At 48.0% G+C, this 27,933-nt stretch overlaps 1 protein-coding gene across 1 annotated transcript; it reads right to left on the bottom strand.

The window, feature by feature from the left end:
- Window positions 1-975: 975 nt before the first annotated feature.
- LOC119371697 (uncharacterized) lies at window positions 976-27,399 on the bottom strand. Its single transcript, XM_037642152.2, has 8 exons — window positions 27,001-27,399; window positions 25,061-25,351; window positions 19,806-20,111; window positions 11,857-12,119; window positions 8,986-9,268; window positions 5,702-5,959; window positions 1,900-2,216; window positions 976-1,291 (listed from the first exon to the last, which is right to left on the bottom strand). Exons 1-8 carry the CDS (start codon window positions 27,397-27,399, stop codon window positions 976-978), a joined length of 2,433 nt encoding a protein of 810 aa, XP_037498080.2.
- Between the last annotated feature and the right edge of the window lie 534 nt (window positions 27,400-27,933).

Raw genomic sequence — 27,933 nt, forward strand, 5'->3', positions numbered from 1 at the left:
AACTGTACAATTAACCTCCCCTATAACTTCCCTGGCTTTATTACAACTAGAGCTCCGTGTTTGCGGATAAATCCGAAAGAATCCGATAAAAACTCGCCGGTAAAATTTTTGACAATTCGGATTTATCCGGTAAACTCCGGTTTTAACGGACAATATGACCCTGTTCTGTCCTTAATTGAGAGGGCATGTTAGAGCGGTTGGTACGTCGATCGGTTTGGCCGATATAAATTTTGCCTCCCGTGAACAGTACCTCGCAGACCGCACCTCTTGCACGTTTGGCTAAGGGCTAGTTTGTCGCGCACAGGGCGAGAGACGTTAGCGTATGTAGGGTCCCGGCAGCGCGAGCTGACATCTTGATACATGGTCTCCTGCCGGCACTGGAGTGCGCCAGACGATATCGAATATACGGACCTCGTAAAGTATGCTTCTGTCTATTACAACAAGCTTCGAGGTTGTAATACGCACAAACGTAGGAGAGAGAGAGATAGAGTATTCAACGAGAGAGCCACACAGGTGCTTACAAACACATAACACACAAGCAAAAATACTTGAATATAAAACAAACGTAGCTGTTTTGTATTCAAATATCTGTCCTTGTGTGTTTGCGTGGTCAAACCTTCCAGACAATTAAAATACGCTTCGTGTGTTCTGATGTTTCCGGTTGAGATATCATTCCATCAAAGATATCGGAGTATTGAGAATAGTGCAGAATTAAGCTCCGAATTTCGGAGAATTGGAGGTTTTCGAAACGCCGATAAACGCTGAACTTCCGCCAAAAAAAAATTGACTCCGACAACACGGAGCCCTAATTATAGTCCGCCACACAGAATGGGCGGACGGGACCCTAGAAGAAGTTGCCTTAAGAAATGGCGCTCGTAGCTCCGTAATGAAGCACTCGTGTTTTATGCTGTCGTAAAGGCACGCAAGACCCTTCGCAGGCGCCTCTAGAAGACGTCTGCACGCACGTGCGCACATCTACGTGGTAATGTTGCATTTCTTTTCCGGGTTCATGTGGGCTCCCTTGGGGCAACCGTAGAGGCTCGCGAAGGCGTCGGAGTGCATCATGGGTACGTTGCAGAGCAGCTCGTTGTATGGATCCCGGCCGCACGAGTAATAGCAGTGGAAGGCGAACACGACGGCGTCGCTACGCGCAGGACCCAGTCTCATCTCCAGGCTCGAGTTCTGGGCCTTCGCCATCTGCCAGGCTCTCCAGACCACGCGCAGAGCAGCGGCCGCGGCCGGAATGTCACCGACCACATCGGTGTCCTCCTTTGCGGAAGGCGCCAGACACCTGCGGCCAGATTGTGGCAGACCGTTTTCCGAAAGGCTTTTCCAAGTATTAAGCGAATGGCGTCACTGAGAGGAATTTATTGCCTCCCGAATCGACTGCCACAAAAAAAGTTTTTAGAATCCGTCAGGCCCGTAGCCAGGAATTTTTTTCGGGGGGGGGGGGGGGGGAGGGGGCACTTGCTGAAAGCCTTGACAATTTGAGAAAAACGCCTGTTTTCATTATTTATTTTAGGCAAAACACCATGTATCAAAAATTTTCGGGGGGGGGGGAGCCCCCCGCCCCTCCTCCTGGTTACGGGCCTGGAATTCGTCTAATAATTTTTGCGGTTTAACGTCCCAAAACCACGATATGATTCTGAGGGACGCCGTAGAGGAGGGCTCCGGAAATTTCGACCCCTTGGGGTTCTTTACCGTGCACCTAAATCTAAGCACGCGGGCCTCTAGCATTTTCGCCTCCATCGAAAATGCAGCCGCCGCCACACGATCTTTTTTTTTTTGCATCGCTCGTGTTGACGCCGGCGCCGACGGCCACTTTTCGTGTTTGATGAGGCATCTATAAGGCTTCGCCTTAATGAATCAATACCGAACGACTTGAATCATTCTGCTTGCCTGAAGTTGGCCTCATTGGTCTTATTGGCGTTGGGATTTTTGGCCAGCATTTGGAAGTAGAGCGTGGCGGCCATCCGAACGCCGAGTCCGGCCAGTGCTACGGCGTAGGGCGCTCCGGGTTCAAACCACGGGAACTTCAGTTCGCGTGGTAACAGGCTGTAACCCTGAATGCGGCCTGTGATCTCTAAATGGCGTGCCCAAATCATGTCCTGGAACTCCGGGTCCCGCAAGTGGGCCGCCAGGGAACTCTTGACGGTCACGTAATCGTAGAGCGGCTTCTTGGTCAAGGCCGGCACAACGGCGTAGAAGGCGGCGAGCTGCAATCACAAACGCGGAAACAGACTACTCGCAGACGTGCAAGTTGGTTAGAGGGAGTAAACTAAACAACAGGTCTGCTCTTCCGTAATCCAGAGTAGATGCAAGCGTGAAATGGCTACTGGTAAAGCAGATCGGTTGCTAACGATGCTAGCCACAATCCTAATATGCGACCACAACATGACACAGGACTGAAGCTTACTGAGCCGGAATGAAGCAGTTTAGAACTGATCAAGTCGCGTCTCGACCAAGCACCATCCGCGCCACGACGGATACAGCGGGCATGCATTTTTGTGTCATCTCTCCAAGGAGGCGGCGGAAAGCGGGTGAGTAGAAACTTTATTGAAAATGTCCCGCGATATTGCGCTGGGTGGGGCTACGAGCACCCCGTCCTAGGTGACGGCCTCGAGTCCTTGTACACGGGCGGCTTCCTGGGCGAGCCGGACGGCCCACAGTTGATCGACCCGGCGCAAAATCCGCTGGCAAAACTCACAGACCTCTGGCGTTAAAAAAAGCTCAGGCAAGCATGTCTCAGCGCCAAAACATAACAGTCAAGTGTATGATGTCCCGAAGCTGCCTTTGGAACGTCGCTATTGGAAATGGCAAATAAACCTTCAGCGTACTAGATGTTACAGCTTCAGGGATATTGTGCACAATTTTTTAACACCTCGCAAGCATTATTTTTGTATCTTATTGGACGATAACTAGGTGATGTAATAAGATCCTGTACAAAGGACTGGGGGGCCAGAGACCCCATTTTCTTCAACTTTTGCCTGGTTGCCCAGCTGTTCTCATTTTTAGTGCTCGGATAACGTCTCTGGCTCATAACTCAAGATCGCTTGAATGTCGCCGACGACAGTAGACCAAAGCATTTCACGGTTAAAATCTACACCTCGCCTAGGGCGTTCTTGGTTACGAACAGACAACGGGATTACCAACGTGTGCACGCACAGAAATGCAGGGTAAGCAGCTGAAGGCTGCCCTGTATTGAGCCAATCTGATTAAGCGGAATGTGACTGTACATTAACTGGGCTCTGTCGCCTTTGCAGGCGAATGTGCTGCGCTCCTTAAACCAAACCGCCCAGGCTAGAACCAGATCTCTGTGCAAAGAATTTGTAAGCGTCTGAGCAAAGACTTTGTAAGCTTCGGTGGCCGACTTTCTCGTTCTCCAACCGATACTTATTTATTCCGTGCCCGGGCAACGCATACGCATGAATGCCATGACAACACGAGGGCACGAACGCGCCTAGAGTGCCTGAATCCTAAAAAAAGATATACCAAAACTCATACGGCTCATCTCACAACTGATAGAATACACCCCGCGATGCTGTAGAACCGAGTTATCACACCTTTAGGAAGCAACTGGTCACTGTTTACTTGCCCACAGCCTCAGTGCAAGGCATCAGCAGTTGTGGCAGCATTCTGAGCACAGTGGTGACTGGCTGTACTGAGCTTGCACGCAGTCTCTGTTGCAGCGCTACACCGCTGAAGCCTTCGCCGCTGAAGCCGTGCCCATACGCCCAGGAGGCCTCAACGCCGCGTGAGAAATATAAAATAGCTATCATAGCTATGCTATCGAGTGGTCAGAGGAGATATAAGCCTGGTAACTTTAATCTCACAACCGTTGATCTTTCCACTTCAAACGAGCTGCGAGTCTGCGAAAGGCGCTGCGTTCGATGCGCATCGGATGTCGACATGCGTACATTGCTCAAAAACCGTTGTGGAACGGCCCCTGAGACAGCATCGATAAAGTTGGTCTCTTATAACAGACCCGTTATTAAGAGCAGATATTTTCTAGGGCTGGGCCTGACATACGACTACGAGTGTCCGCGTCTCATGCCACCGCTCCGGTTTCCAGATATATATCCATAGATGACGCAACTGCCTTGGTAGCGGTAGACATAGGCGTGCGCACAGGGGGGGCAGGGGAGCAGGGGGGGGGCAGCCGCCCCCCCCTAATCACCTAAGAGGGGGGCGCAAAATCTGCCCTATAAATTGACTTAGTAGGGTGGGGGAGGCGCTGCGACGAACCTTTGCCCCCCCCCCCCCCTAATGGGGAACCCTGCGCACGCCTATGGCGGTAGAGTTACTGTATATGCTACCTTTAGGTACCAGAGTTGCGCATCTGTCTTGGAGCTGTGCACGGGCCGTATTTCCGAGCCTGAGCCCGGCCCGGGCCCGTTGACATGGTCGAAGGCCCGCCCGAGCCCGACGGCAAAAGGCTGCGAGCCCGCCCGGCCTGGCCCGACGTACGAAAACACAATCCCGGGCCCGGCCCGGCCCGGCCCGGCCCGGCCCGGCTTTTTGAAGGTTCATTGCGAAAACAAAACATCGTTTTCCGGTAATTTGCCATTTTATTGAGCATATCAAATATGATCAAACGACACACGACGAACAGTCTCTAATAGAGACTGTTCGCGGCCCTTTTGCTATACAAGTAGACGGCCTCATGCCAGCAACAATGGAGTTCGCTCGCCAAAGCCGTCACGTGTATGGGGTACGCCCATGCAAGCGTCAGCTTGCACGAAGGCGATCTACGTCGGGTCGCTCTTCGCTGTCGCGTGCATTTTCACTCATATGGGGTTAGGCCTTAAATCTAACGCGAGCAGTCGCGTGGCGCCGTCACTAGCTCAGGTGGTGTTACTTCTCTGTTTTTCGGAGTGCAACAGAGGCAGTGCTTTACCTGCTCCCCTTTTGTTTAAAGTAGCGAATGGAAAGGAAACGCGGTATAGGGCGGTCGCGGAAAAGGCGCTGCATGCGTGCTGGCAAACAATTCCCGCTCAGTCTCCATATTTCGGGCTTGAGTCGGGCTTCGCGACGGGCCCGAGCCCGGCCCGATAAAACTCCAGGTAGCCCTAGCCCGGCCCTGGCCCGAGGTGAAAATACGTCGGCCCGCCCGAGCCCGGCCCGCGGGCCGGGTCGGGCTCGGGCTTTCGGGCTACCCGGAGCCCGTGCATACCTGTAATCTGTCTTCCAAACGCCGCTAGCAACCATGCATTGCGGAGAAGCTGCCACTTGGGCCAATCATCGACCAGGCATCGACAGTTAAGTTGATCACCGGTCTTCGACACGCCAAACATGTCGATCGGTGACACGGTAGGCCTGCATTGTCGCCTGCAAACACGGAGAGCGGCTTCACCGCATAGTTGTGGTTGCTTGCCAGACCTATGCGCAACTCTGCTACCTAAACGTAACATATACAGTAACTCTTGGTAGCGGACGAAGCGCTAGCTGCACAGCGAACCGGGGAAGGGTGGCTCGAGCGTTAGCCCGGGTCCTAAAGTCACTGTAGCAGGGGCAGGTGTGGCAGTGACTGCTGCACGCCTCTTCCCGTGCATCTCCACTCTCCAAATAACGTAATGACGGACACGCCCACAAAATCACAAAAAAAAATCAGAGAACATCACAAGGGAAACACAGAGAACCGCAGCTCTGCTGTTTCTGCAGACTAAATGGAACTGGGGTGTAAGTTCTTTCCGCGACTTACCCGGTCGGGCTTGGAGATGCTACGGTGTTTAAATATGGACGCTAGATAGGCGTCTTTGGGTGGCGGTACGCGGCTTCCAAGAATCGTCCGTCGATCGTCGCTTAGAATCGTCCCCAAGGCCCGCCATACTTGGTTCGCCATGTCGGTAATATCCTTGAGCGTATCCTCGGGCACGTGCATCCACTGATCGACGTTTATGGCGAAGCGGAAGGCGCTGTACGTTTGCACGATGCAGCGTCTTTGGTGCGCTGCGAGGGCCTGCAAATTGCCGACGACTGTGAAATTGCAGCTTCAACGAGGTCTTTTGATTTGGTCTAGTAGTGCCATATGCTGGAGGCGTTTGATTAAGGGGGACACTCTGTTTTTTTTTTTTAAGAGCAATGTTCCCCCTTAATCGAAAGCCTCCAGCATATGGCACCGCTAGACCAAATCAAAAGATTATATATATATATCAACTTTGATGAAACTTGGCGAGTTTATGTATATTCAATCGCTGATTTTAAGCGTGCAATAATCCTAAGGCGAAAGACAGATGCCTCAATAAACGCGAAAATTGACCGGCGATCATAAGCGAGTTATGATCGGCACTGCTTTGAGCGAGTGAACTAATCCGAGCAAATGAAAACTACTTTATGTGAAGAGCACTATATGGACGCAAAGGGCACTACTTTAATAAGAAAGCGGGTAGTACCCCGTTATCAAGCGAACAACACTGCTTTGGGCAAGTTAACGGTGTTCGTTAGTACACTCGGTGAGATGCACTTGTAGTTTCGATAACGGTACAGCGAGACGACGGCATGAACGTGGTGCTTCCAGCGTTTGTTTCAATTCTAACGAAACAGTGATTCAGGCGTACCAGCCACAGCCTACCGGAACCGCAACACAATTTTCAGCCTATATTGATCGTGAGAAAGGCCTTCCCAATTATATTTATTTCACCCTATTATGTACAAAGAGATTGTATTTTATCCCAGCGAACTTCCTAATTTTGTCACTCCATCCGACTTTCTGCCTTCGTCGACTGCGTTTCCCATCCCTTGGTAACTCTTTAGTTGCGCGTACAGCTTGCTGCCTGTCCTACGCATTAGGTGGTCAGCCCCGGTCCATTTGTTTCGCTTGATGTCAGCTAGAATATCCCTCTTTGTTCCCTTACCCATCCTGTCGTCCTCGGATCTCTTAAGGTTGCTCCTATCATCTTCCATTCTATTGCACGTAGCCTGGTCTTAAAATTTGTCATTATTTTCCCAACTATCCTCTATGTTGCAGCCCCATATGTTAGAACTGACCGTATGCAGTGATTGTATACTTCGGGCTTTACTGACGGCGTCACATTTCCTGTCATAATTCGGGAGTGCCTGCCGAATGCGCTCCATGGCACTTGTTTTTCGGCGATTTTTCCTTTCCGCGATTAGGCTCCCATGATAGTAATTGTCCTAGGTAGGCATATTCTTGCATACACTCGAATATACGGTTTCCAATCGTGAACTCTTTCACCAGGGCTTCTTTTAAAGGGGCCACGCAACACTTTTTTCAGCATGGTCAGAAAACGCTGCCGAACGGTAGCCGAGGCTTCCAAGAACACGCGAGCCAAACGTTATGACGCAGCACGCGGCCTGCAATTAACAAACAATTTTCAAAGTCAACTAGAAATCGTTCCTTCTTTCTACAAGTGATGCCATATACCCAAATGACTGTGCCATATGCGCAAATTCACGGCCATTGACTGGCTTAAGCATCGTGAGCTGCATAGTTACCAAGGCCGCCGCGGGAGGCCGCCACGTGCCCACGCGCGCTCGCGATCACACTGAACGTAAACAGCGCGTTCGAAGAAAAAAAAAGTCAAAGTGCGCAAGGAGATGACGCGCGCGTGACGTAACTACTTTCCCCGGTGCCATCCCTCCCTGCTTAGCTTCGGGCGCGCTCGTCGGGACGAGAGAAGAGAGAAAGCGATTACTGCGTGCGACAAAATCTCTGCTCGTACTTGACGAATTCCAAAAAAATTTTTGTGGCGCTCGACTCTTAAGGCAATAAACTCCTTGAATGAAGGTTGCATGTAGAAGTGTTGCAGGGCCCCTTGAACGCGAAGTAAAAGTTTAATTCATCGCAAAACGATCGCTAAGTCGTGCACGTCACAGTCATATCAAAAATCACAGCATATCCACGGGGTGAATGATGATGAGTGGGGCGAAGCTACGGAGGGAATCATCTGTAAACCGTGAAACTCTTCCGTGAAATGCGCCCAGTACATAATATAAAGAGTGTGAAACATCGTGTATATATTAAACATCAAACTTTTATTGTACTGTTGGTTTACGTGGTCCCTTCATTATCACTTGTGATCGGTGAAATGCAAGGAAGAAGTCCGCTCCCGAGCGAAAGAGCGACCGCATTCCCCGCTCGCCCTGTGCGAATTAAAGGCAAGGCTAGAGGGAAGACAGGACGCGCGTTCCACGACGCGAGGTCGGTAGCATGCCCAACGAAAGCCAACGGAACGCGATCGTGCAAGTGCTCCGGCTTCGCATCGCCTCATGGTTCCATTTAGCGTCCCAAAACCAAACATATTGCTCAAGGTGTGCCTTGCGTTTTTCGTAGAAATAATTTCTTTATCATGTACATTAAGACGAAAAGTTGAAAGCTCACTAGAGTGTATCGCCCGCAAAGTATGTCTTTTAGTGTGATTTAACTCTCGTACGGCAGGGTCCTCGCGCCGTTGCCGGTCCACCTCGCCCGTTGACGATCGGGCGAGGTGGCTACATGCAACTACTACTACTACACTTTAAGAAAAACATCTGGCGTTCTTTCGTTCTGCTTTTACAAAACATCTGGCGTCTTTCGTTGGTTTATTTCATCAATCAACGGCGTTTTGAACAAAATTTTTATTGTTTAATCACGCACAGGAGAAATCTCACCAGGCACTACCTTGGAGGTAAACAATGGCTGCTAATGGCAATGAGAGACAGAAGAAGTCGGCTTTTAGCTAACACTTACACTTCTACTTCTACTAACGTTTCCTACTGGAACATGCCAATGGCTGCTAATGGGGAATGAGAGACAGAAGAATTCGGCTTTTAGTTAACGCGCACGCTGCGAATTTTTTATTGTTCAACAACGCACAGGAGAAATCTCCCACCGGCACCACCTTGGAGGTCAAAGCGTAAGACTTGTTACTCACTACTACGACCACGACGACTACGAGGGACGAACGGGTGCCGCCTTAAGGAGCTTCGCCCCTAAAAGACAGAATTTGACGACGCTACTGAGTATGTAAAGTGGGAATACAGTACCTGCACCTCGGAAGAGAAATAATAACTGGTGAGCAACTTCCAGTTGCTGTAGTGTACCAGTGACTGCACGCACACCCAACCGAACACGTCGAGGAGCTTGGGGCTACCGTACTTGGCGAGGGCCCAGAATATGGTCTTGAAGTACTTCGGGCGACCTATGGTCACCGACCCGACGTTGTCGAAGGTCTCGTTGAAGTAGCGACGCAACGCCGCGTCCCAGGCCTTGTAGTCAGTATGCGGCGCCGCCGTCGGTAGGTCGCGGGGTTGCAGCACGAGCGTCTCGCTGCGCATTGCGCCAAGTGCCATTTAGAGCGAATCCCTTTAGAAGACCTCAGAACCTTAAAGGGCCACGAAAGTGAAACAGCAAAATTAGTTTAGGTTGATAAATTATACTGCAAAAAATTACACCATTTCCCGCTAAAGGGGACCACGAGGCGATGCGAAGCCGGAGCACTTGCACGATCGCGTTCCGTTGGCGTTCGTTGGGCATGCTACCGACCTCGCGTCGTGGAACGCGAAGAGGAACGCTACGCGCGCCTTGTCTTCCCTCTCGCCTGGCCGTTAATTCTCACAGGGCTGGCTGGGAACGCGGTCGACAGGCGTGCGAGAGGGCGCAGCGTAGGAGAGGAGAGGGAGGGGGAGGGGACGCGCATGCGCTGGCACTCATCGCGGCGTTGCGCAGGAGAGAATTTCGGCCTGTCTAGCCCGCGTTTCAGAGGAAGAGTGGAGAGGGGTAGGGGTGAGGGGGAAAGTCGAGAGGGGAGAGGGAAAGTGGAGAGGAGGAGGGGAGTGGGGAGGTGTGTGGAGATGGTATGCGCATGCGCAGTAAGGGTGGTCACGTCACACACCATCACCACCACCGGTTTGAACTCCGCTATAAGATGCTTCGCATCAAAACTCTAGCCTGTCTAACCGTTTAAATGGCAAGATATGTATCAATGACTAAATAATTTTTAAGTGTTTTAAAACAAATTTTACTCATCGAAATGTGCATCAATTGGAGTTTCGAAAACTCTGAAAAATAAATAAGGAAAATAAGCAATTTTAACAATTTCATTGACCTGCCAGAATAGGGAGCAGAAAGCCGGTCAACTGGCATTGTTGAGGCGGTCCTACTTTTTGTGAAAACTGCTCAAAACAGTTCTTTGCACTTTTCAGGCACACTGATAGCTCTCTTGCCTAACATTGGACCAGCAGCCTCAGCTGAGACAAGTTTCATTTGGAAACAAGCGCGATCACATATATGGCAAACGAGAGTGAAACATTACGTGTGCGCCGTCCACACGAATTCCTATCATGACGCACGAAAGTAAGGGAACTGTAAGGAAACGCTGGCGTAAGGAAAACGCAGCCGCTGCAGAGAGCTATGCGTCCATGCCATAGCTCTGGGACAATTCGCAGCCCAGCCTATCACAATGGGAGGCCGGGCGACGCATGTCTCGTGTCTTACAGTAACTTGCCCTGACAACGAAAGTCATTCTAGAAGTCTACAGCGGCACTGCTGTTGATGAACTGGTCGAAGTCAACGAAAACCACTCCTTGGAAAGGATCCTGCTGTAGATATAAGCCAGGGGTCTCAATCTCATGTCAGCTAGCGGGCCGCAGTCACGAAATTTAGTCCTCCGCGAGGAGCGGAACATTGAAGAAGGATGAAGCGCAAGGAGAGGGTGGGGATTGGACAAAATGTCGGTAATGCTGCCATTTTAAAGAAGGCCTTTCCCGTAGCTAATATATGGGTAATTTCTGAAGGGGATTTGACGCCCGGTTTCAAGAAGCACATCGATAGTGATCTTCAGAATGACTGAAATGTGGACGTCGATTATGAAATATCGAGTTTGTTCCGTGGTTGTGTTAACACATGGTGACCGCAGGGAGTGTCTCAAAAAAAAATTCTTGAAACCTGTCACGTTTGTGTAGCTCATGAACACACTTACTTGGAATATATATATATATATATATATATATATATATATATATATATATATATATCGGACGAAGACAGACAAATACAGGCCGGGCTGCCAGCAAGAGGTCCGGTAGCCGCGTGTTTGAGACCCCTGATATAAGCTAATGAACATTAAAATGGTATGGGTCTGAGCTTGTCGGTAAGGTTTCACGAGTTCGAAACAGCGCGAAAAATACGAGGACACAGAAAAAAGCCATGCAGGACCAGGCGCTGATGGTCAGCGCCTGGTCCTGTCTCTGTTTTTACACAACCTTAATGAAAATCAGCCGATAGTGAAGCCAAGCAAAGGTATATGGAACGTTAATTGTACTGTTTTTAAGTGTATTGCTGTAACGGTGATAGAGATGTGAAGAAAGGAAAGGCTGCAGGTTCGGTCCGTGCCGGCGGCAAGTTGTCATTGCCTCCACATTACTGTCTTCACATGTATGTCACGATTACTACAGTACACTTAAACCGGTGCAATTAACGTTCCCGGTACCTTTCTTGGATTCATTATCTGCTCGTTTTCATTAATCTAATTAAGAGTGAGGCAGGAGCGCAAGGAATAGCATGGATAGCGAAAGCAAGACGGGATACAGCGCTTATGTACTACAGCGTTTATGTACCCAAACGGAATCACACTTGTCTAGAGCGCCTGAGCCGGCCGCTTCAGCTGCCGTTTTCTACAGGAATATGCGAAGACCGACGCCGTAATGATACCTAACATAGACGAACTACATTCCAGGTCCGTGTGCTGTAATTCAAGCATCAACGGATGCTACTAGTTAACGTGAGGTATAAGTTGCGGACAACAGCGTCCACAGCCACGCGCTCCACAGCTCTAGGCAAGTGTGGTTCCGTCTTTACTACCGCGATTTATGTACTACCGACTAGCCCATCAGTCTGCATCGTGATTTATAGCACACCTGTCATCCAAGGCTGCTTCTTCGGTGGTGGTGTTGGCGAAGTGGCGACCGACTTCGATGAGGTCGTCGAAGAGCTCTTGAAGACGCTTCTTGTCGTTGGCCATCGCCCCCGTGGGCGCGAAGGTGGCGTACGTCAGCTGGAAGTGGCCCAGAATGCGCTTGGTCGTCCTGTGCTTCGCCAACATCTTAAGCACGAAGAGGTAGTCCGCGTCCAGGCTCAAGCCGACAACGGGGCGCTCTGTGCCGTCCACACTGATATTCAGCTGGACGTGAAATCAGTGGCGAGAAGGGTTTTTGAAAAACTCGCAAGGTCCCTTATGCATTCAAGTAAGACGACTCGAACGACGTGTTCTTTTTCCTCTCAGTCGACGTAGTCATCTTGCCGCGCCACCCTACGAAAGCTTTCTGAACCTAACATGGTTTTGGCACTGCCCCCAGGGTCGGAGGCACCTTGGCTGGTTCTGCACTGCCTCGGTGATCGGGGCACCTTTGAACAAGCTGCGATGTCATGAAGGATTGAAAGCTGGGCTAGTTGGTGACAGTTCTTGAACATATTTAAACACAGCGCAACCACCAGTTTGCTTTTTTTCATGGTACGATATCAATATTCCTTTCGTCGGAGAGTACACGTGGTCTTTAATGCGTTTTATTTTCGTATTCAAGATGTAAGCTGGTTTCGTCATTTTTTTGCTTTAAGGTGGTCCTATGAGCGTGGGGTAGCAGTAATATTTTTTTGTCATGTGCTTCCAATATACATTCAGTTGCGAATCAGCGTTGTGGTTTGTCCCTCTTTTCTCTTGGTCTGCGTCGTGCTTGCGCTGTGTTTCAATATGTTCAAGACGTCATGTGATGACGTCATCATGCGACGTTACGTCACATGGCGTCACAGGGCATCATAATAACGCCATAATGACGCCACAAAACTTAGTGATCTGTGACGTCATGATGGCATCACATGGTGACTGCCGTCATCACGTTATGATTTCTTGCGTCACTCGTCCTGGCACTGACGCCGCGGGACGCCGACGCCGTAGACGCGGGCACCGATGACCACGGCCTATATATATATATATATATATATATATATATATATATATAATTTTTTTTTCGAGCCGCACCAGATTACTTGCGAGGCAGTGTGCACGCATCCTCTGTTACTTAAATTAGCATAGCGACGCACACCGTCTTTTAAAACATTGACCGCTCGATGCCGACCCAACTGTCATTGCAAGTAACGCAACACTTCACGAAGGACCCGTGTCTCTGTATTGTGTTGGGTGCATTTTATTGTAAATGTGTAAGCGTGGGTATGAATCTTTTTGCAGCTGCCGCCAGGATACCGACTGCTCCCTGTCCAGTTTCTTGTGGGGCGGTGGATATCGCCTTCTTGTTTCTCTGAAATGCTCCGAATGTCCCTGTAAGTGCAGGCCACCGCCACGATGCTCCCGGCCACTGATCCCTCTCTCATACCCATGCTTACACATTTACAATAAAATACACCCAACACAATACAGAGGCACGTGTCCTTGGTGTGGCGAAAAACCCACAGTCTACCCCACATGGGGATGCCAGAATATAACGGCAGTACCCGTCATACACGTCATACCCGTCATACATAACGGCAGTACCCGTCATATTGAAATATGTCAGCGACATCATTGCTGACCCCCTTTCACATGTAATTAATCTTTTGTTTAAAAATGGCGTATTTCCATCTGATTTAAAGAGAGCCAAAATAGTTCCTGTATTTAAAAAAAAAGGTGATAAGGGTTTGGTTTCTAACTATCGCCCTATTGCAATACTGTCTGTGCTCAGCAAAGTTATAGAGAAGTGCTTTGAAAAACGATTAACAAATTACTTAACAAAATTTAACATTCTTTGTGCCACGCAGTTTGGCTTTCGTGCAGGCTACTCTACCAACCTCGCACTTCTTTCATTCACGGATAAGATTAAACACTACATTGACACAGGTAATTATGCTGGAGCAGTGTTTATTGACCTCACGAAAGCGTTCGATTCAATCCTTCACAAAATTTTAATTACTAAATTAAACGCGGCTGGTGTGGTAGGACCTGCGTTAAACTTCATTCACAGCTACTTAACTAACAGAGAACAGACTGTTAGCATTTCTAATCATCTTTCTCATTTTAAATTAGTCAATAGGGGAGTACCTCAGGGATCAATACTAGGCCCATTACTCTTCACCATTTACATTAATGATCTAACATCTCACCTATCGCACTGTCTACCTTACCTGTATGCGGATGACACTACGATTTTAACTGCTTGCACCTCGATTGATAGTCTCACTTCTAAGCTTAATAGCGATCTTGAAAGTATTATTCGCTGGTGTCGTCAAAATTCATTGGAAATTAACCCCAGTAAAACAGTTTTTATGCTATTTCACCCCACTCAAAAAAAGGTCGTTGAATTTCCGTCTATAACGGTCAATAATTATCCCATCAAAGCTTCCAGTCAGTGTCGTTTTCTGGGAGTGATTCTTGATTCAAACTTAAAGTACACTTCCCATGTCTCACACCTAAAGCAGAAAGCTGCCTATGGCATCAGGATTCTCATCAAGGCACGTCCATACTTTTGTCTAAATACCTTGCTTTCTCTTTACTATGCCTTCGTTCACAGTCACTTCACTTACTGCATTGCGTCCTGGTGTAATACATATAGCACTCATCTGGCTCCTTTACAATATGTTCAAAACCAGGCCATTCGCATTATCACATTTCAGTCACCACGATGTAGTGCATCTGCTCTTTTACAAGAGCATCGTATTCTAACCATTCATAAACTTTTTCAGTTTAACATGGCAACCCTTACATACAATTCTCTTCACTCAAACATGCCATTCATAGTTTTCAACAAAGAACAACTCATTAATCAGAATATAACTCGATTTGCATCAAATAATAACTTCCTGTTACCGAAAGTTAGAACTAACTATGGCAGATTCACTTCTATCTTCACAGCGATTTCCGTCTGGAACGGTATTCCAAGTGACGTGAAAATGTCTCCAAGCATAGGTAGTTTTAAAAAGCACTTATTTTCGTATTTACTTAACGTTTAAATAATCTTGTAGTTTATGCTGTTCAATCGGAACTGTTTTGCCCATTATATTTGTTCTGTATTGTGCCAAAATTGCTGATTATCATGTGTCTGACATTGTTGCCGCTTTGTGACATACCACTTTTATCCTTTTCCTTTACCCATTCTTATTCAGCACATGTGATATCTGTATCGTTCGCTTAACATCTAACATGTACTTCAGTGTATATACATTTTATGTTTCATTTCTTTTGCTGTAAAGTGTTATTGATTCTTTGCTGATTGATTGTTTAATTTCATTTGCTGTCAAGTGTTATTGATTTTTTGAAACTTATTCTCTTCTGTTTGCCAAGTTGCTTTACATGATTTGTTTTCTTTTGTTTAACCAGCACAGGAGGTCCCCCTGCAGCCTAGAGCTTTGGGACCTCCTTCTGTATATTATTTTTCCTATGTATTATCTTTCTCGAATCAATAAAATAATTTCTTCTTCTTCTTCTTCTTCTACACAGCACCACGCCGGAGCAGTGGGGGGTTGCGTTGTCCAGCCGGGGAGCGTACGACCAGACCTGGCTGGTTGAACGCACCAGACGGGCAGCAAAGGCCCCGGAAGTCCTAGACTGAGGACCCATCCACACGCGTTCTGCAGTACAACACTCTGCAGAACAGCTCCAGAGGCAAATAAAGTTTATTCTCTCTTCCCGAAGGACGAATGCAGAAAAGACAAACCACAAGCGTCCAACTAAAGGAAAAACGCACGCTCTCTCCATTCCCCAACCTGCTCTCTGCGAAAATTGTCATGCCAACAGCAGGCAGCCATCTTTGCCGGGGCTGTGATAATGGTAGAACGTCCGATAACAATGGCGAGTGGCCTGACCCTACCATTTGCTCGTTGCCATTGTTCGCTTAGCATCAGCTGTGACGTAACAAAACCCGCAGTGCCTTTGCTCGTCACGCTTATCGGTGATAACTCGGGCAGAGACTACATTCGCTCACTCTGAACGCAGGTACGAACGTAAATGAAACTGCTTGACAGAAATAAATGCTTCAATTAGGAAAAAATGGGCTATAGAAACACACACTCGGAAATAACACTCAGAAAAGCAATACATGTATGTAATTAAACCTTACTGGGACTAACAGGCTATAAGTGATTTAGGGCGAAAGCCTTAGATGCCTCATGAAACGCGAGAACTGACCGTCAGCGTCGGCGGCGTCCCGCGACGTGGACACGAGTGAAGCAAAAAATCACGTGGGGACATCGCTACATGACGTCACATATCGCCAAAGTTTTGACGGCATTATGACGTCACTATGACGTCGCATGACATCGCCGCTCGGTCTAAGGCAATCGTTGAGGCAATTCCAAATCAGGTGACGTGCAGAAATCTTGCGATGTCTCCAATCCTGGAGGCAGCGCAAAACCACGCTAGGTGCAGAAAGCTTTCGGAAGGGGTCAGGGGAGGATCAGTACATCGACTGATAGGAAAAAGAAGAAGATAATGACTTGCGCCTTGGAGCAGTGCCTCCTCTATAACTTTCAGTGCCTGGTAGAACACCCTCCCGCGGCCGTCGGCGCTTGCGTTTCCCCCGCTCGCCGCGACTGCGTGGTGGCGCTGTGCAAACAGGGTCGGGCGCTGAGCTGGTAGTGCTGGTGCGGGCGCGGCCTAGAGCGCTTGTTTGCTTTGCTCTGCCTTGACACGTGCGGTTGGGTTTAGCGAGTCGAATGCGATGGAAGATTTTTTGATCCTTTGTCGTGACCACGTAGCTTGCATGAATTGCGATGTCGTACTGCTGCGTGCCGCTGTGCAAGTCGGACGAAAAAAAGAAAGTGCCTGGACTGTATCCATCTGACCAGCTCCTTTTTGTCCTTGATATTTTGCGAGCTTTTGCAGACGGTGCGCTCAAAGGCAACCCAACTTTGGCAAAGCCATTCAGTACCTTGACAAAGTACACAGTTCCAGCCCTCTGTGCATCAAGGCTCCTTAAATGCCAGAGTGATGGCATCTATGACCACAGGGTGCGACACGTGAACCTCATATGTATTTACTTCCTCAAGCCACTCCTCTCGAACTATGCGTTTAAAGAGACACTAAAGAGAAACAATGAATCGGTTTAGATCGATAAATTGTGCTCCGAGAACTAATGTCGTTAACTTCGCCATCACTATAGGTTATTAATAGAGGAGAAAATCGAGTTCAAGTTTTATTAGGGTGATTCCACGTAAGATCGAACAATCGATGGCTGGTCGACCTCTCAAATTTATTTCAAAATTTTATATATTATTGCCTGATGAGTGGAAAAAAGAGATCCACAATTTGTTTTGCCGCCAAAATTTTTTCGAAGCACAGGAAATCAATAATGACGAAGAGGTGGAGTAGAGCGCTCATCCGCTCTACTGTTTTGGCCAACTTTCGTTATGAATTGCACAAAATATATTAAAGTTAGGTAGCTGAAATTTCTTTAACTAAATATATTGTAACGCACAGTTCAGGAATACACTTTTAATAAACCAAACTAGTTGGGGCGAACTTGTGCCCGAGAAGGAATAAACAAAAGGGAGTCTCTTAGCAGTCCCAAGAACAGTCCTCTTCCTCTACTCCTTCTTTCTTGTGGTTCGCGTGGGTCGCGCGCAGCGGCTATTTCCTGGGTCGCAGGCACGTGCTATCCGCCACACTTTTGCTTTGGCTCGCACGTAGCCGCAAACACTTCGGAGAGCGTAGGGACCGGCCAGCGTGCGTAGTTTGAAATCATCTTGTGTCAATATGCATGTTTTTGCTTCTGCTCAGGTATTTTTAGTTTTGATGTGTAGGTAGATCTTTTTATAAAAAAACCTCAAAATAGCCCCAGGAGACGTTATTTTCTTTACTTTGAACGTCTTTATCTCGAAAAATCCTTGTAGCAGAGCGACAAAAATTGCGCATTACGTTCTTCGCACCTTATCTACCACACTGCCGAATCTTATATTATATAACTTTTCAGTAAGAGACATGATCGGGATAAGTGAAAGAGAACACCGGACAATGAAAACTTCTGACGACAATTAAAAAAAAAACATTTTCATATTTCTTAACTTTATCCACTTATTGTCCTCCACATCAGCTTTCATAATCATTGAAAAACATGTAGCATAATGTCGTTGCACTAATAGTTACGACCCCTCCAATGAGACCCTTGGGCAAGGATTGGCAATTCCGACTTCTTGCCCAGCAAGTGTATAAAATGCAGGCCGGATTGAATTGCTTTTTTATTAAAAGGCCAGCAGGTACCGAAAAAGGTGTCGCCGGCACTGAAGACGTTAATTTTGAAATTATTTGGTCATTGCAGCAGCCACGAGCGCGGGGCTACGAGCGCGCGCGCACCCGAGATGCTCGTTGTAAGAGACGGCGCAGTGAGAGCTCGTTTCCGCGTCCTCAGACCGATTGAGTTCGAAACAGCAACACCTCCCGGGTGACTTGAACGCACGTGCACTGGAGCTTCGCTATTCTATCCGCCCTCTGTTCGCATCGCAGCTAGGCGCTGATAACAAAGGAGAGATGGAAGCAAGATGAGAACTCTATAAGGGAGCTATGAGCGCTCGCTTCACGCACGCTGCTGCCAGAGAAACTGCGCTGCGCCAGTTGCGATCAGTGGAAAGCATTAACGTGGCGCTCCAGTGGCAAAGCAAAATATGGAATGTCAAAGGAAAGAAAAGCAAAACTATCGGTAACCGGACGCGCTTGCCTATTTTAGATGTCGGCAGCAGACGGCCTGAACTAGCCGCGCGTTCAGAGCGCCTGTTCACACTTCATTCGGTGCGGATAGTTCTTGTGCTTGCTCTTACTCTACTCCTCCTGTGCGTCTCATGGCGAGAAAGTATAGCTCGGAATGAGTGTATTGTGGAGACTTTCTTTCGGAGCACAAGAAGCTTAAAGGAGTACTGACACGAAATTCGTCATCTGCTCGTTGTGCACATAAACAACGATGAGTGAATTGTCGTCCTGTGACCCTGGCAGTGATTTCTGCGATTTAGGCTGCATGCAGGACGCAGAACTCGCATACTCGGGGGAACTGTCTTGACTCGTCGGGATAATGTCCTTGCAGTGGAGCTGGCTTGCAGATGCTCAGCGACGAAAACTTCAAAGTAACATTAAAATATTTTATACGTGTTCTCCGACTCCAGTGTGTGGACAGCGTTGACACTGCAAACCAACGAAACAAAAAAATGTCCCTTTTTCGATGTCTCAAAATCGTGTCAGTACTCCTTTAATTATTGCAAAGAAGCCAAAATTTCGTAGAGTTACCGACCTAGGCATATGCGCTTTGAAGAAACGTTTAACGCCCGAAAGGTCAGTGACTGCCAGTGAGACGGACTACTTGTGCTACGCGTGCTTTGCTACCACTGCAATGAAGATCTTCACGGAACGCACAGTTTAACGATGACATTCTTATGCCCCCTGAAAAGAAATCGACGTCATTAACGAGATCACTGCGACTACCGGTGTGCGTGCGTTCCAGTCACCCGAGAGGTGTTGCTGTTTCGAACTCAATCGGTCTCAAGAGCTCAAGAGCTTAGCGGTTCGAGTAGGCCTTGCTTCTACCGATCATTGTCAGCATCTCAGATATCCTGAAGTCGAGAAAATCGGGAAACGAAACTAGCAGCCGCACCTGCGCAAGTGATGCGCGGGCAGCGAGCGAAAGACCGCGAAACCCTGTTTGGGTGGCGGCGCCTGGCGGTGACCGGTTGTACTCGCGCCGACGGTCGCGCCTTTGTTCTCCTCCCCATCCACCAGGCACTGAAAGTTATAGAGGAGGCACTGCTTGGAGTCGTCTTAGTAGATTGCGAGTATTTTGGCGCCAGCTTGTTTCGATGCGGGTGTGTTAAGAATGATTCGCGTAATCATTTAATTTCATACCTCGACGCGAAAGAAAACGCCGGTGTAGAGCTTCGCTGACATGTAGAAGACTTGGTCGATGAGATTGGTCGACGGATCCGGGTAGTCGGGCCAAGTGATGCCCCCTTCGCGGAGTGCCTTCCTCACCTCATCGACGCTGCTGGTGTTCACGACGGACTCGCAAGCCTGCAGATAGGCGGCCGCCTTCTCCAGCGGTGTCTGCGCATTCTCAGGCACCTTCATCGCTAGCAGCTTGGTTCTTTCGAGCTCGAAAGCGGCGATACGAATCTTCTCGTTGGTGCTGGAGGCGTCCTTGAGACGCATATTCTGGAACGTCAGAGACACGGTAAATGCGCAGAAGACGGGGAGAGAGAACAACCTTGACGCTCACACGAGCGCTCACTTACGACAATGTATCATTTGGAAACGAGCGCGACCACATATATGGCAAAAGAGAGTGAAACATTGCGTGTGCGCCGTCCACATGAATTCCTACCAACATAGGCGTGCGCACAGGGGGCGCAGGGGGGGCGGCCGCCCCCCCCCCTAATCACCTAAGAGGGGGGGGGCGCAAAATCTGCCCCGTACATTGACTCTTCCAGTCACCTAAGAGGGGGGGGGGGCGCAAAATCTGCCCCATACATTGACTTAGTAGGGGTGGGCGCTGCGATGAACCTTCGCCCCCCCCCCCTGATGAGGAACCCTGCGCACGCCTATGCCTATCATGACGCACGAAAGTAGGGGAACTGTAAGGAAACGCTGGCGTAAGGAAACGCAGCCGCTGCAGAGAGCGATGCGTCTATGGCTTCAACAAAAACGACAGTCAGAACGCAGCACTTACCAGATATACCAGCTCTCTGCTAATCCTTGTCATGATAGAGCACGCGCGACCGCGCCCGGCTGATCAAAGTACGCAGTTCCTACGGGAGCAACGCAGCCCGCCTACCTGGACACTGCGCGTAATCGCTAGGTCGCGCCAGTAAGATGTGACGTCACGGCCTACTACGCATACGCTCCTTCGTACTATAATGGCGAATAGGACAAACCGTGGCGCCGTCTGCCGGAATCTCTCTGTGACGTGTAAAACGACATCACGTGGTACCGACTGCGCGAAGTGTTCGACGTTTCCAGTGATTGAGGCCGTTCAGCCGCGTCGTTTCTCGCTTTGCAAGCGTTGAATGTGTTCGTATTAGCTGCAAAACAACCTAGAGTGTTTGTCAAGAAAGGTTTTTCAGCGAGCCAACGTGCGGTCGTCGTCGCGTCGTGCACTTTTGATGGAGCGCGTGCGCGCGGCTCCATGGACGCCGAACGTGAAGAGGCACTCTGGTAAAAGGTGAGTTGTTATGAAATTCACCTAGTAATCTGTAATTCGAAGCAATCTTACATCTCGGGTACATGTATGTTTACCGAGGAAAGCGCACCTGTCTCTTGCTTTTGCGTGGAAGGTGCGCGGTCGAGAGGTAACGTGTCGATCTGCGTGGACTGCCTCGTGCTATTCACGGCTACACCTCACCCTAGTTAGCTCGTAATCAAATGGCCGCGTGTAAACGATGCTTTGACATTGGTTATTAAGCAGCACGTGCTACCGGAAAGTAGCACGTCGTACTCACCGAACATTTTAGCTCCAACGCAGCACACAAATCTTCGCGAAGTGCTTGCTATACACGCGATTATGAATGGTGGGTTGCTTCCCCATTCTCAGTCTTATCAACCATTCATCTCGCGGCTTCTTGGTTTTGTGGTATGCATGGAAACTCACCCCAGGCTCGGTCGAATACGTTCGGCACTGAGCAATAAACCATACTGAAGCAAAAAACAGAACTTCAACCTCGGGGATGAGATGCAGCGAGCAGCGTTGGCGTGGCTTTCGGCAACACCACCTAGACTAGGTGGTGTTGCTTTCGGCGGCAAAGACGAGTCACATGATGTCGTTTAACACGTCATAGCGATAGCAGCGCCGGTCTCTCCTGTGGTGGCGCCAGACGCAGACATGGGGAGACCGAAGAAGGTTTGCACTGCTGATGAGGAAGCCGCTTACCGGGAATCGCGGCGCGCTGCCGAGCGAGACTGCTGGACTCGACTCGTTCAAAGTAGTCCACGACGTAGTACGAGCGAAACGGCGAGAGGTGTCTGTGCTGGATTCGACTGGAACTTGGCATCACTTGGCATTACTTCGTATAACTTAGCTTCACTTGGCATCACGTCGTATGGCAAGGACCAGCTAGGAACCGATCAGCTCCGATGCACCTTCAGGCTTGCGCTACTAGCGCAGGTTATGCCTGGCGTTTTTTTAATGCCTTTGGGCACCATCGGCTGCATACCATTGGTTCAAAGGCGCGGCCAGGATTTCAACCAATGGAAAACTGCCAATGGCGGCCAAAGGCACAAAAAAAAAGTCACAGACTCGCATTGGAATCGCTCCGCGATAGCGGCTAAGTAACCCAAGCTTAGACTCGTTGATTCATACCGCAGAGACAGTATTAATGATGGCGTCGCAAAAATAGGCAAAAACAATAAATGCCCCCAGCGTGCATAACAAAGTATACAGGAAAGACAATACGCAACCGTGGGGGAGCCTTCCTACTGGCGAAAAATTAGCAATCTGGTTTGTTTGCATTGTCTCTCTTGAAATCTCGGCACTCGCCACTTTCCTGATGCGTTACGCTTAGAGTACGCATGGCTCTCGCTGGGCAGAACTTGGAGAGAAATTTGCGCGTGTGAACGTTCCATTGCAAAGTGAACTCCTGCAGCAAAACAGCCATTTGGGCTAGTTGGTAACGGTTCATATCCTAAAGCAAATAGGCGCACTATGGGAACAAGGACAAAAGGGAGGAACCGACGACACAAAGCGCACACTCGCAACTGAAGGTTTATTGAAAGAGTACACATAAATACGTTACAAAAAAAGGGCACGTGGTGCAATTTTCCTCGCTGAAACAAAACAAAACGAGATGGGTATCCCCTTAACAGATCATGAAGGCGCATGCGTCTATACACAAAGGAAGTTCGAAGAAAACCGGACTAAAGAAAACATAACAGAGATAGAATATTCATACTTGATCAACACACTGCATTAAACTTGTCTGCCCTCCTCTCTCCCCTCTCCTCCCCCCCCTCCCCACGCAGTTTGAATTTTCTTTAGTCCGGTTTTCTTCGAACTTCCTTTGTGTATAGACGCATGCGCCTTCATGATCTGTTAAGGGGATACCCATCTCGTTTTGTTTTGTTTCAGCGAGGAAAATTGCACCACGTGCCCTTTTTTTGTAACGTATTTATGTGTACTCTTTCAATAAACCTTCAGTTGCGAGTGTGCGCTTTGTGTCGTCGGTTCCTCCCTTTTGTCCTTGTTCCCATAGTGCGCCTATTTGCTTTAAGATATGAACTCCTGCAAGCGAACTATTCTTTTCCATGTTATTTTATTTGTTTCAGTTTGCAATGTGTTTTTATTTACTTCATAGTTTTTGTTTTTGGGCAGCCATTTTTTTTTGTACGTAGCAGAAGGTGTCTAAACGGAGTAGCCGAGGTTATATAAACCCGAAGGTCTCCACAGCAAGCAAGTTAGAACAGAACAGAGATGAAAGTTTCTCAACTGCGCTAACAAACACGGACAAAAGAAAACAGGCAAAAAGACTGGACCTTCCTTCTTTTGTCCTTTCTTGTTGGTGCAGTTGAAAAAGCCTTTACGATGAATGTCACCACACTAGCGCAACTTGGTGCTCTACTTCAGAGATGAAAGCACCAGGCATGATCAGACACCAGAGGAAGAAGATTGTTCTAGGACGAATAAAAGAAAAAAAATCAGTTTCGCCGCCAGGGCGATGCGACGAATGCGATAGCAACAAACTATTGTTATACGAAGCGCACCAGCTAACTCTTTTAGATCCGATCTCGCCTAACTCTACAATTTATGCGTGGCTTTAAAGGGACACTAAAGAGAAACAATGAATTGGTTTATATTGATAAAGTGTGCTCGGAGAACTCTTGTGTAGTTTATTTCACCACCATAGGTTTATTATTAAAGGAGAAAACCAAGTTCAAGGTTTCATTTTTAAATTTCGCGCCGAACTTTGTAATTCGTGACGCAAAAGGTTTCAAAGAGCATTTAACATATTTTGGCGCCACTGGCTCGACGAAATTTCCATGAACTCGTTATGTCAAGTCTCTGGCCCCCTCATAGGACAACGTACTTTGATTTAACCGATTAGGAACTACGTAGGCCCAAGCAGGCGCCGTCAAAAATATGTGACGTCACGGCAAATGGTGCGGGAATTCCAAGGTGGCGTCGCCACCTGTATTTCCTTTTTTCGCATTTTCTCGTTTATTAAGCGTCTTCTCGCAGCAAGCGCGCTGTTTTTGGTATCGTGGAAGACTACTTTACTAATGCGAGAAAAATTGTTTTGCTCTTTAGTGTCCCTTTAACCTACTAAACGTCGTAAAGGTCAAAGCACAGCGTAGCTGAGAGGAAGCCTCGGCGATGAATTGCGAAGTGGTGCAGAGCTAGGCGAACATGGACATGATTTAGCGTTGAAGAAACACCATCTCCGCGTGACCACCTGCATGTCTGCAACATCCAACCAGGCTCCACTACACTAGCTATACTCTCCCTTCTTTCTGCCCTCGTCACGCTCCCTACCTTTCCTATCCCTTGTTATACTGTACTTTACATGGCTATGATATTTTATTTCTTTATTTTGTTCGCCTACCAATACTGTGGTCAATGTTAGACCATAGCAGAGTGGTAGACATGCATAAGATAGCTACATTTGAGCAAAAAAGGAACAAACGATGGAAAGGCAGTTTGAGCAGTATACATAACACTTCAGATCAAGTGTTCTTCAAAGGACACCAAAGATTTTTGGGTTACAACTTCGTTAGGTTATTCCAATCGTTTATTGTGCGTGGAAAGAAGTAATACTAAAAGCTATGCTTCCTACATGGCTATGCTATGCCTTTAAACTGCGCAGCCAACATGGGAAGGAATAACAAAGCAGCGCGCTTTACCATTTTTGTATTATTGATAATCGGCTGTGTTCGCCTAGGACAGGGTTTGGTGACGTTAGTGCACGTTATATGTGCGCGGTTCAACCAATAGGCTCCACTTGATCGTACAGCGCCGCGTTGCGACGGTTTTCTTTGCATTTCGTCTGTGTCTGTCGCGCTACTAGCCATTATGAAGCTGTACCAACTCACACAGTATTCAGTTTTGCATGTAAGCAACATCAATACGCTCCAAACGGGTGCGGCTATTTCGAAAGGGTACGAGCGGTTGCACTTACCTCGGCGCCGCACACGTGCAGGTAGTAATTGTCGCAGGCCTTTTTGGTCTCGTCGATCGCGTTGGCGATGAGGCCCGCGAACTTTGCGCACTCTGCCGTGGTGCATTTGGAGAGCTCGTGGGCATCCTGCGTGACTTGCCGCCAAGCCAGAGCCGAGGCGACGACGAGAAAAACGATGATGGCGACCGTGATAAACGTGGTGTCGGTCACGAAAGCGCGCATGGCTTCACGCCGCTCACGCCGCTCTTCCTGCTTGGCCGGGTCGTGCAAGCCGATCGCCGACAGGTCCACCTGCAGCGAGCGAGATACAGGCACGTCATAAAGCATGGTATCTTTTAATTGTACGCGAAACCTGTTACCTTTCACGTTTACAGAATGTTGTTTTGATTTTTTTTCGTTTTGAAATTAGAGTTCCTTTTTATATGACGAAGTTGTTTGTGCTGTACTGAATATTTATTGCGAAACCTACTGTAACTCTCTGTATGCTATATTTATTACTTGATGCATTCTCTACTGAAACTCTTACACTAATACTCACGAATGTTATAGTTATAATCTCATATGCACATAAGTGCCGTCAACGTGGCATGCTGCCAATGCAAGGGTCTTCAGAGACGAAGTCAAGCTGCCTAGGGCAGCTTTTAGCCCTGAAGACAATCGAGAATATTCTGGTGAAATAAGCTTTTGATAGATAGATAGATAGATAGATAGATAGATAGATAGATAGATAGATAGATAGATAGATAGATAGATAGATAGATAGATAGATAGATAGATAGATAGATAGATAGATAGATAGATAGATAGATAGATAGATAGATAGATAGATAGATAGATAGATAGATAGATAGATAGATAGATAGATAGATAGATAGATAGATAGATAGATAGATAGATAGATAGATAGATAGATAGATAGATAGATAGATAGATAGATAGATAGATTGATTGATTGATTGATTGATTGATTGATTGATTGATTGATTGATTGATTGATTGATTGATTGATTGATTGATTGATTGATTGATTGATTGATTGATTGATTGATTGATTGATTGATTGATTGATTGATTGATTGATTGATCGATCGATCGATCGATCGATCGATCACCTGGGAATAAACCAATGCTTCCGAAATAACTGACGAGCTGCCTGGCCATTTTCTTGCGCGGACAGAAAACAAGGCGCACGCTCGCTTCTCTTTTTGCCTAAGACGACTCGAAGGAGAAAGCCATCTCCTTTTCCCTTCGGAGTCATTTCTATTCATCCTCTGATCGACCCCTCTCCCCCTCCGAAAGCTTTTGTGCACCAATCACTGTTTTGCACCGCTTTCAGGATTAGAAGGATTGAAAGCTTTCTGCACTTCACGTGGTTTTGCAGTGCCTCCGGGATTGGCCCTCATGTGATGACGTCATCATGTGACGGCGCGTTAGTAACGTCATAGTACGTCGTCATGACGTGACAAATTTTCGTAACTTGTAACGTCACGGTGGTATAGTGACGTCAACACATGATCCATGTTGATATTTCGCGCACTTGTGTTGACGCCAGGCGTTTCATCAAACGCGATACTTTTCGCGTTTGATGAAAGGCATCTAAGGCTTTTGCCTTAAAATTAAAACGGCGTTCGCCTAGCATAAGGCATCCGGTAAGATAGCCCCCCCCCCCTCGGATGGCTTTCGCTCTCGAGTAGTCTTAGGCGAATGCATAGGGGACCCTGAGACTCTTGTATTCTGGCAAGTCTTTACTATACTCCAAGAAGCATTAGGTATGACACTGAACCCTCTAGTTGCCGCTGCGGCTTTGGGTCTCACAAGAACTTCAAGCATTTTCGTAAACTGCTAGATCGCATCAATAAACTGAAACTGAACATTTCTATAGAATACCATCGTTCTCGGCCTCAGCGTTCGCACCCTGTCCAGGATGTTGCGTCGCTTACCCCTGGCACTTTTTCCTGAACGTATGCCTCTTCTTTGCGTAGGACCTTCGAGTGCCTCCAAGCCCTGCTCTTATGGCTCTCCGTGGTCATAGCCAGGTGCTCCTTGGACTTCACGGCGTCCTCCGGTGCGTGGCCCTTGTGCTCCTTGGACTTCACGGCATCCTCTGGAGCGTGGCCCATGTGCTCCTTGGACTCCTTGGACTTGGCGGGACTTACATGTGCGTGCGAATGCGAGCGGTGTCGCGGAGCCATCGACATTCTCCTGCGAAAAGAAGCGGCCCTCGAAGCGCGGCGTCGCGCGACCAAGTCCATGTGCTCGGATGAGGGCGGTAGCCACTTGCATTCATCCTTGTACCCTCTGGAATGCTTCTTGTGGAGCTTGGGAACTTCGTCCGACATGGCGTCTTCTGTGCTCTCGCGCTGCTGCTTACTTGCTCGTGATATCCTGTCCGTTCTGTCCGCGAGCTCGACGGTAATGATGATGATCACCCTAATGAAAGCGCCACCTGACTAACCCTAAGAAGAAGTGGCCATGAACGTGTTAAGTTCGCCGAAGATGCAGACAAAAGACGTGGTAGAGAAGGACGGTTTACCAGAAATATAAGTAAGAGCTCACGTGCCACAACAGTCAAGCTACGCCTTACTTGCTTGGTTGTACCTCAGTACTGGCTCTTACCCACTACGGGGGATTGGCCAAGAAGCCGGCGGTTATTGTAAATGAAAAATTAAGGTCTATACAGGGTAAAAGGAAAGGTGATTAAAAAAAATAAAATATGGAATTTTTTTCATACGCAGTAAAATTTAGAAAGAAAAAAGGAAAAAAATTGATAGGATATTTCGAATTATTTATAATTAATCATAATACATGATTATTACGTAGGTGAAATTAATGTTGTTTAATAATGAAATGCTGAATTTAAGCTTGGTTTGGGA

Source organism: Rhipicephalus sanguineus, chromosome 10 (assembly GCF_013339695.2).
Source record: "Rhipicephalus sanguineus isolate Rsan-2018 chromosome 10, BIME_Rsan_1.4, whole genome shotgun sequence".
In the NCBI taxonomy this organism is placed as follows: Eukaryota; Metazoa; Arthropoda; class Arachnida; order Ixodida; family Ixodidae; genus Rhipicephalus; species Rhipicephalus sanguineus.